Raw genomic sequence first — 10,748 nt, 5'->3', positions numbered from 1 at the left:
GCTTCTCAATTCCAGCTTGCTAGGAGACGGTGCTGTTGGTCCCTCCCAAGGCTCTGGGACCTTGCACAGGAGAGAGAGGGAAGAGAGAAATCTCAGCAAAACTGTACAGGACATTCCCTCCACATGTGCTGAGCCAGGAGGGACAAAGGCTGTGTGTTCATTCACAGTTCAGCAGAATTCAGATCTGACAAGGTGCCACCCGCTGCCCATTTCAACCATTGTTTTTTCTGTTAGGAATCACTGTCTACATCCATAGTCAGGTGGCATCACACATGCAGCATTTCCTTCAAATGCAACACAGTCCCCCGTTGTTTCCTCCTTTACACCTGGATGCCAGGTGCAGATAGCAAACTGTTCCATATACTATACCAGGCTTGGTGGCACTTACTGATCAAATGCCTGAGACTCTGCCTGTGAATGCCAGGGACAGTCTTGTGCCTGACCGAAAGCTACAATTACATTTTGATTAAAGGAAATCTAGCTGAGCTTGTTTTTCTCCCTCCTGTCCCCTCCCCAAAGGTAGCATTTAAGTAGAAGAAACTAGCCCTAAATAATCCTTGCGTCATTGCAATGATGCCAGCTTCCTCTTAGACAACAAGGGGAAAAGGCAAACTTGCTATTTCCAGTGATATCTTCTAGGTGGGTGTTATTCCCTTAATATGCTCATCCAGTCCAAATTCATTTTGATGAAAATTGCCTTTTCCCTCTCAGGTGAAGTCCTTAGTTGCCTAAGAGGAGGTAATGTGAGTGAATTTTGTCTCCTGAAAAAGAGAGATGCATACTCCATACAAATCCATTTGCTCCAGGTGAGAATGATTGCGGCCATAGGAGCCAACTCACAGGGGTCAAGGTCCCTTTGCCTCCCCAATAAAATATTTGAGGGGGCTCCCCCCCAAGTTTATGGGCATTGCCATTCAAATGGTGTGTGCACACCACATCTTGGGATTACCTGCCCACCCCATATTTTATCCAAGTTGGCACCCCTGCTTGAGGCATTCGTTCTTTGCAGATTCCAATAGGAATAGACCTCATCCACACCTCCTGCGGCAGGAGCAATCCAGCAGTAAATCACACCACACACTTTGGAGTTAACTCTTTATTAGCAAGAACAGGGTCTGTACAGGCCTAACGAACACAGGAACTCTTCCCTGGTAGGTCTTGCCTTATTGATCAGTTGCCAAGCCTAATGTTCCCCTCCTCCCCTATGTCTCCTCCTCCCCAGGGTTTTTTCTGAGCAATTGGAGACTGTGCCTGCATGTCTGTCTTTGCTCCTCCTGCTTCATGCCTATTCTGGTTCTGAGAGACCATGGAGGAGGGGAGACACCTATGCCTCTTCCCTAGCCCGATTCACTGCTTTGTTTCTAATCAGTGTACGTCCTGTAACTTCCTGCTGAAATCCTTTTACATCACAAATCTTCCAGTTTACTTCTTTTTTGCCCCACATTTGTTGTGCCCCTTCAGAAAGCAGTAATGTAATAACAGTAGGAAAGCATTGCAGAACAACTAAGAAAGTGAAATGGTCCAGTGTAAACCTCATTCTAGTGTGTTGTATCAATGCCATGTTGCAGAATACACCTGCCACCCATATATATATATATATATATATATATATATATATATATATATTTACCCTACCTGGAGAGGCCCCATGGGATCAACCTTTTCTTTTCTGTACATTTATGAACTTGGAGAACTTGAAGATTGGAGAACTGAGTGCAAGCTAACAAAATGAATTTCAACAGGGACAAATGTAAGTTTCTGCACTTAGGCAGGAAGAACCAGATGCACAAATATAGGATGGGGGACACCTGGCTTACCAGGATTACATGTGAAAAGGATCTAGGGGTCATGGTGGACCACAAGCTTAACATGAATCAACAGTGTAATTCAACAGCAGGAAAAAAAGTGAATGCTATCCTAGGCTGCATCAACAGAAGTCTAATGCCCAGTTCAAGGGAAGTAATAGTACCACTGTATTCTGCCTGGGTCAAACCACACCTGGAATACTGTGTCCATTTCTGGCCACCACAATTTAAGAAGGATGTTGACAAACTGGAATGTCTGCAGGAGAGGGCAACTAGGATGATCAAGGGTCTTCCCTGTTTAGGGAAGTTTTTAACGTGTGATATTTTACTGTATTTTTGGTTTTTATGGAAGCCGCCCAGAGTGGCTGGGGAGGCCCAGCCAGATGGGCGGGGTATAAATAATAAATTATTATTATTATTATTATTATTATTATTATTGAAGCCAAGCCTTATGAGGAGCACTTGAAGCAGCTGTGTATGTTTAGCCTGGAAAAGAGGAGATATAATAGCCATCTTCAAATATCTAAAGCAGGCTTCCTCAAGGCCCTCCAGATGTTTTGAGACTACAATTCCCATCAACCCTGACCACTGGTCCTGCTAGCTAGGGATGATGGGAGTTGTAGCCCCAAAACACCTGGAGGGCCGAGTTTGAGCAAGCCTGATCTTAAGGGCTGTCACATGGAAGATGGAGCAAGCTACCGTATTTTTCGCTCTATAGGACGCACCAGACCACAAGACGCACCTAGTTTTTGGAGGAGGAAAACAAGAAAAAAAAAATCTGAATTTCAGAAGCCAGAACAGCAAGAGGGATCGCTGCGCAGTGAAAGCAGCAATCCCTCTTGCTGTTCTGGCTCCTGGGATAGCTGCGCAGCCTGCATTCACTCCATAAGACGCACACACATTTCCCCTTAATTTTTAGGAGAGAAAAAGTGAGTCTTATAGAGCAAAAAATACGGTAGTTTTTTCCTGCTCTGGGAGGTAGGACTCGAACCAATGGCTTCAAGCTCCAAGAAAGGAGGCTCTGACTAAACATTTAGAAAAACTTTCTGACAGCAAGAGCTGCTTGATAGTGAAATGGTCTCCCTCGGGAGGTTGTAGACTATCCTTTCTTGGAGGTTTATAAGCAGAGGTTGGCCATCTGCCATGGATGCTTTAGCGGAGATTTCTGCATTGCAGGAGGTTGGACTAGATGACCCTTGGAGTCCCTTCCAACTCTGTGATTCTATGATTCTATGTTGAAAAGCCCAGGTTGCAATACTGACTGCTGAAGGTACACACCTGCATTATGAGAAATGTTTGTTTATTACTGCTTTCTGCTTCGTGTTCTTTAACCAATTCTGATTTGTTAGAGAACCTGACATATACATAAAAAATGGAATCTGAGTTTCTCATGCCTTTGCAGCATACTCAGTACTACCAATGCCTTGTTTCCTGCAGGGGAAAAGTCCAGGGGGCAAATCTTGGTGGAGGGTGCCTTGCTTGGCATGCAGAAGGTGCCAGGTTCAAGCTGTAGAATCTCCAAGTTGGGCTCGGAAGGACCTCTGTCCCAGGACCCTCTAGAGTTACTGCCAGTAGTGCTAGATTTATGGGAAAGCTAAATAATCTATTGTTTAGGCCATCAGACTATGAAAGACATCTAAATACAGTACACCTCCTCCCTGAAAGCCTTACCATGATTCATTTAAAAAATAAAAAGTAAAAAACAGGGAAAATAGGCTCTAAAACAGACATTATTGCTCTGATAGGAGAAATAAATATCTAATGGCTTCACAATCATTTGTCATATTGCATTTTTAAATCTCTCCCTCCCTCTATCTATCTATCTATCTCCCGCAGCTAGATCATTCTTGCCATTCAGTTGCTATTTGCATTGTCCTTTCTTGCACATTTTAGGGAGGGCAGTGGTATGGGGCTCTTAAGGCTGACATAGCTTAGGGCTTTAGCATTTTGCTGATTTAGCCGCTCAGCAAATGACACTGAGCTTTAAGGAACATGGTCTGACTTGCTAGAAGGCATCTTCTTATGTAACTATGAACCCAGGAAATATGTGCTGGTCTTTGAAACAGATTGAGCAAGGCAAAGAAAAACGTTGCGCGGATAGAAGTAAATGAAAGACATCAGATTCAATTTATTGGAAAACTAACCTCATTCCAGAGTGGACGCAAAACCGAGAGACAAAAGTGCAAATAGGAAGATGTGGCTGTTCTAGCACAGACTTTTTGCAACCATCTTCAACTGATACATTGTATTCACCTGCTGCTTGAAGATAATTCTGTGGCCTTCTAGTGGGAATTTTCCCATCAGGAAGGAACATAGCTAATACCATCCCTGACAGCCTCCAAGTAAAGACCCTTTGCTCTATGGAGCCATTCACATTCAGACATTTTTCTCTGGACATCTACACGTGTAGTGCAGAGCGCGTCACAAATTTGCGCCTGCCAGCAGAACTTGCATAAAAGTGTAGCTGAAACACTGTTGTGGTGGTGTCAAAATTGAAAGGCTAAACGCAGGCAACCCGTAAAAGTTCCAGAGGGCACAAAACACAACTTGATTTTTGTGTGTGCTTCGTGGGGAGAGAAGCTCCCGGTCCTTCTCACTCTGCGCCTATTTTGGCGGGTAGCGCCGACACTGCGCCTTCAGGGCCAAGGGCGCAAGGGAGCCCAGGGACCCGCCGCGCCGGGCCCTTTAACTGCTTTCCCTTTTGCGGGGCGGAAGTGGGCGGGGCGCGCGGCTGCCGAGGCGAAAGAGAAAGTGGAGCGGCCGGGGCGGGAGGGGGCGAGGGGGCGGCGGCGGCGGCGGCGACCCAGGTCCCTTTCCCGGCTGGATGGAGGCGCGCCGCTGGCCGGCCTCCCCCGGAAAGGCGCGCCGGCGGAGCCATGGGCGGCGAGGGCTGGCGAGACTCGCTCGTCTACTACTACTGCCTCAAGTTCGCGCTCTCAGCGTACGCCACCCTCTTCTCGGTAGGTGACTCGGCGCCGGGCTCCGGGCGGCTCTCGCCCTCCTCCTCCTCCTCCGCCGCCGCCTCGTGGCTCCGCAGGGCCGCTCAGCGCCGCGCCGGGCGGGCGGGCGGGGACCAAACTCAGCCCTTTGTCTCGGGCAGGCCGCTCCTCCGTTGCAGCCTGCAGCGCGCGGGGCGGGGCGGGGGGGGGGCTTTGCTGTAGATGCGCCCCCCGCCCCTGCCGCCGCCTCTCAGCCCCCGGGGGTTTGGTTTCTGGGCTCTGCATCTTCCAGCATCTTGTTTGCGGGCCTCTGGCGCCGCTGCCCCCCCCCCCGGCCCCCATCGCAGGGGGGCAGAAGAAAAGAAGCGGCCTTAGACCGCGGGCAGCCAGTGCGTTCCCACGGCTGGCTTGGAAGCTGCGCTGATTTTCTCTGTTCTTTAGAATTATATACTGTTGGATTGTTTTGCAGACAAGAATAAAACGAAAACATTATTGGTAGAAGCGGTTAGCAGCCATTGGAAACATTTATAAAAGATCAAAATCAGCAATAAACCGAAGCAGAAATATGTCCACGTTCTGCGTTGTTGGCGAAATCCCCTCCTGCCATGAAGCTCCCTTTGGGCCAGTCACTCCCTGCCCACCTCGCCTACTTCACAGGGTTGTTGTGAGAAGTAGAATTAAGTATCACCAGTTTGAGCTCTTTATGAGAAAGATATAAACAGGAATGTTTTGGGCGGCTGCATTTACACGACATTAGCCACAATCCAGAAGGTTCCTGTTGCTTCTTGGAAAATACTGCTGCCTGATGTGGTTTCTCCTCAACCCCCCCCCCCCCAAAAAAAACCCCAGGTGCAATCTAACTAGAAAACTGTATGTGGAATAAACAGTACAGTGATACCTCAGGTTAAGTACTTAATTTGTTCCGGAGGTCCGTTCTTAACCTGAAACTGTTCTTAACCTGAAGCACCACTTTAGCTAATGGGGCCTCCAGCTGCCGCCGCGTGATGCGTGATTTCTCTTCTCATCCTGAAGCAAAGTTCTTAACCTGAAGTAATATTTCTGGGTTAGCGGAGTCTGTAACCTGAAGTGTATGTTACCTGAGGTACCACTGTAATCTGAACATACCCTAACAGTTGTCCTGCTTATGCAGATGATAGCTTATTGAATAGGATTTTTTTGGGGGGGTGGGCATGTTGCAAGGGCAGGGGAACCAAAAAGCTCATGTGCATCCAGTGAATACTTGCCCACCCCTTCTCTGATGTGAACAGTGCCATGCAGATGTGGCTTGAAGCACAGCAGGAAGAAATAACCTCCCTGCATTTCAAGACGCTGATGTGAACACCCCAAAGTGGACCACTGGGTGTGTTTAGCACAGCACTGTCCACACTCGCTGGAAGTGGTGCTACTTCTATTCCAGCCCTCCCTGTGAAGTGTAGGCAACTTCTGCATTCTCTACCTCTGCATTCTGACCCTTCCTTTATTATACACATATACAGTCATACCTCAGGATGAATACGCTTCATTTTCGGATTGTGCTCCGCGGTGACCCGGAAGTAACGGAGTGCGTTACTTCCGGGTTTCTCTGCTTGTGCATGCGCAGACGCTCAAAATGATGTCATGCGCGGAAGCGGCGAAATGCCGCAGACGCACAGTCGTGTGTTACGTTCGCTTCAGGATGCAAACAGGGCTCCGGAATGGATCCCATTCACATCCAGCGGTACCACTGTACTGGTGTGTGCATATATTCCTGCAGCTCAGGTTAACCCTGCACGTCCACAAAAAATGTATTTTGTAATAAATGAGTTACTCTTTGATCGGCTGGCCACAGTTTCACCCCCTCCACTAACACAAATTTTCCCAGCTCATTATAAGGAAAGCTGCTCATTTTTATTTTTATTTATTTAATGTATTTTCTAATTCACCTTTCATCACCATGTGATATCAGAGAGGGTACCATAATAAAATGCACCAATGTAATCTCCAGTAAAAATGCAGTTTGGTCATGACTTAGATCTCCAGGTCCCCACACAGGTAAACAAAAAACCCCAGTCAAGGCTGGCAGGAAAAAGCTTAGACTGATTCTTAGGCAGTTGAGCCTCTGACTGAACATGTATGCACTTGTGGGAGAACAGCCCCACCTTGCCTGGGGAACCATAATTAAAACAATGGTGTAACTACCAGTTCCTCTTCAGACAATACATAAATAACTTGTGGAATTTGCCGCCTTAAGCTGTGTTGATGGCCACTGGCTTAGAGAGCTTGAAAAAGTTTTAAAATTCATGGGGCTTTTTGCTAAAAGGAACTGTGTACAGGGGCAGTATCCTGAGTACCAGTTGTTGGGGGAGAACGACAGACGGGCTGAGAAAATCATGCCTAACTTTGTGTATGTTCAGACCATACTGCAACATTTGAGTTTTGCTTCACGTAATGCAAATCAGAGTGGAGTCCCTAAGGTGGTTGGATAGTGTCTTGTACACCTCCTTCTGGCAACTGGAGGTATCAAAGGAAGGGAATTTTCTTTGCCAAAGATTTTGGTAAAGAAAGTCCAGGATCTAATTTGCACTCGAATTTTACCAATGTTTGCCCCTGGTCAGAGGTGGAACTAGCTGCTCCGGCACCCAGAGCGGCATGCACTCTGGGGGCAGGACTAGCTGCGCGTGGAGGCGGGGCAAGCGTCCCAGGGATGCGGGGGGCGTGTCCTGGGGGGGGTGCGCCAACCGCTGCGAGCCTCCTGGGGGTGCGCCAACAGCGGCAAGTGTTGGGGGTGGGGTGGCGATGTCACTGTTGGTTTCTGTTTCCTTCACTGTGCAGCGAAATGCTTGTCACGGGACATTGTTTTGCATTCCACAGTCAGAGTACTGTTGGGTTCCCACGGGAATGGGAGACTGGATGTGACGTTCACTGGTTTTCTGGTTTTCACTGCTCTCTTGGTGTTCTTTGTTTCCGAGAGGAGTTGCTTCTCTGCTCTCGCAGAGGCAAGATGCATGTTTTTATTCTCTCAGCATAGAAGTGTAAATAAAGTTAAGAATGTGGCACATACCGCTTTTCATTCCGCTGTGTGGACTACTCTGTTTGGGCTCAAAATAAGACGGGCCTGTATCAGCTTCAGATGGGCAGAAGCTGGTCAAAACCTCACAGCCACCCCACCTCAGGGATGGCACCTGGGGTGGACTGCACCCACCTTTCTCTGCCTCTGCCCCTGGTGTCAGTTTCAATGCCAGGGCAAAGGATAAATGGCCTCTGATCAGGTGTGGAGTGCATTTTCCTCCTCACTGGACATAAGAACGTAATCAAGCCAAGAGCCCATCTAATTCAGCACCCTGTTTTCGTGGTGAACCAGATACCTGTGGGAAACCCACAAGCAGGATCCAAGCACTGTCCCCTCTTGTGGTTTTGGAAGCATTACTTCCTCCATCTGTGGGAACAGAGCATAGTCATAGAATAGAATAGAATAGAATAGAATAGAATAGAATAGAATAGAATAGAATCATAGAGTTGGAAGAGACCACAAGGGCCATCGAGTCTAACCCCCTGCCAAGCAGGAAACACCATCAGAGCACTCCTGACATATGGTTGTCAAGCCTCTGCTTAAAGACCTCCAAAGAAGGAGACTCCACCACACTCCTTGGCAGCAAATTCCACTGTCAAACAGCTCTTACTGTCAGGAAGTTCTTCCTAATGTTTAGGTGGAATCTTCTTTCTTGTAGTTTGGATCCATTGCTCCGTGTCCGCTTCTCTGGAGCAGCAGAAAACAACCTTTCTCCCTCCTCTATGTGACATCCTTTTATATATTTGAACATGGCTATCATATCACCCCTTAACCTCCTCTTCTCCAGGCTAAACATGCCCAGCTCCCTTAGCCGTTCCTTAGTCATCCCAGCTTCAGCCACGGATAGCACTTAAACCCATTTACATTGGTGGCCATCCTGGGGGAGTGAGCTCTATAGTTTAACTCTGTGCTGCGTGAAGGAGAACTTGGTTGTATCTGCCTTGAACTTCCCAACGTTCAGCTTTGTTGGATGTCCCCAATTTCTAGTGTTGCAAGAGTGGGAGCAGAACTTTGCTCTCTCCACTTTCTCCATGCCATGCATAGTTTTAAAAACTTATTTCATGTTACCTCTTACTCACCTTTTCTCTAAAGTGTCCCAAATGCTTCAACCTTTCTTCATTGGGGAGTCTTTCCATCCTCTTCCTCCTTTTGGTTGCCCTTTGCTGATGGCCCAAGGATGAGGGCTGCACATCAGGGATTCCAGATGGAGAAGGGTCATGGCTCCCCATAGGTTTGAGCCCCTCCAGCTGTTCCTCCATAAATCAAGAAGTAATCTGGACTATTCCATAAATTAACAAGGGAGCACTGGGCTAAAGCACTTGGCCTCTCCTCCTTCTCCTTCTTTGGGGATCACTCGTAGCCGAGTAAGATTGTCTTCCATAAACACGGTTTTAACAAGGAGTCTGTAAGTGACTGTGGAGCCCAATTCTGGACCCACACGTCCTTCCACAGTGGGGACATCACGTCTTCCTTTGTCTGATGGGTCTGGTAGGGCTGAAGAGGCAGGGAGGCGAATCTGTCAAGAGGTGCTGAGCAAGCTTGTTTCCTTCAGAAGCTGTTGAGGCTTATCACCTCCTTGGCTTCTGGACTGGAAGGTGGACCTGCCCTCCCTGCTTTTTTCCTGCTAGTTTAACTGCCCCACCTTTGCAAGGTTGGTGTAATTCAGGCAGCCTGGTGCCCCCCAGATGCTTTGGATTAACTCCAGCCACTATGGGTACAAATTGAGGAAGCGAGCATTTTGGAAGGCGGATAGGCTAGTCTTTCTCCCTGACCTGCTTGTCTCATGCAGATGAGCATAAGAGCACTAGAAGAGCCCAGTCAGGCCAGTGCTCTGTTCCCACAGTCAACCAGATGCCAATGGGATGCCCACAAGCAGAATGTACCCAAACACGCATTTGTTCCCCTGCAAACTGAAGTGGTTCAGTCCAGAGGCGGCTTCATGCCTGCCAGCTGATCACAAACTTCAGTTATAAATCAGTCCACTGCTGGTTGAGACTGTAAAAACTTTGGAGGTGAGCTGGTAGTGGTATGTAGAGTAACTGGTGTCGTGCCCTCCTTGTCAAGAAGGCCACCTCTGAACATTCCTCTGTAAATTGCAAGTCTCTTGTTTCTTGCAAGCGTGAGGTATTCTTCGGAAGCTCACTGTTCAGTAAAACCAGCTGTATGCCGTTATTCATGTCACTGCTTGATATGGATGGGTGACAAAGAAGCTTTTGTTAATAGTACAAAGCTTAATAGTATGACAGGCTTGTCTGCATGAACTTCATGAAAGGATGCAGGTAAGGAGTGGAACAGAAGCCTTTGAGTAAATGCTGTACTTCTTTGTGATCGCTCCTAATAATTCTACTTGTACCTTGAGCTGTAGTTGAATTTTGAAATCTGCTCCATGAGGAATGTATTGCCTCAAGAGAAAATTCTAGTCAGGTCCCATTCAATCTTATTGAATCCTTTAGTAGAAGTAAATGAGAATGATGTTGTACCACGGATACATGGGCCTGCTTCACTGCCTGATTGGTTACCTGCAGAAGCTATCTGTACTTCGGAACATGTCAAGGTGCCTTTTCTCTCTCAGCTGGCTTTGTAACATTCACATTCTGTGACTTCGTGAATAATGGCATGGATCTGCTTTATTGGACAAAGTGATTCTGAGGATTCAATGTGGTGAGAAACTGCAACAGAGAAGTATTTAGAACCTAGGTGGCTAACTGCTGTTGCTGCTGCTGTTTAGTCGTTTAGCTGTGTCCGACTCTTCGTGACCCCCCTGGAGCAGAGCACGCCAGGCACTCCTCTCTTCCACTGCCTCCCGCAGTTTGGTCAGACTCATGCTGGTAGCTTCGAGAACACTGTCCCACCATCTCGTCCTCTGTCGTCCCCTTCTCCTTGTGCCCTCCATCTTTCCCAGCATCAGGGTCTTTTCCAGGGAGTCTTCTCTTCTCATGAGGTGGCCAAAGTATT

The 10,748-nt window shown here is 47.7% G+C and overlaps 1 protein-coding gene across 2 annotated transcripts in view; it reads left to right on the top strand.

Annotated features, from left to right (window-relative positions):
* The first annotated feature begins 4,572 nt into the window (after positions 1 to 4,572).
* The window catches only part of LOC307222373 (tetraspanin-15-like), a 101,620-nt gene continuing 95,444 nt past the window's right edge, over positions 4,573 to 10,748 (top strand). Inside the window, exon 1 of one of the 2 annotated variants that reach the window (XM_079987592.1) lies at positions 4,573 to 4,765. In XM_079987592.1, coding sequence (XP_079843718.1) covers positions 4,682 to 4,765 — 84 coding nt within the window. In that variant the 5' untranslated portion in view covers positions 4,573 to 4,681. The remainder of the gene's footprint in view (positions 4,766 to 10,748) is intronic. The other variant, XM_079987591.1, reaches the window with a different exon arrangement.

Source organism: Podarcis cretensis (genome assembly GCF_951804945.1).
Source record: "Podarcis cretensis genome assembly, chromosome: 8".
In the NCBI taxonomy this organism is placed as follows: domain Eukaryota; kingdom Metazoa; phylum Chordata; class Lepidosauria; order Squamata; family Lacertidae; genus Podarcis; species Podarcis cretensis.
The sequence above is the reverse complement of the archived record's forward strand: the minus strand, read 5'-3'. Positions and strand labels throughout refer to the sequence as shown.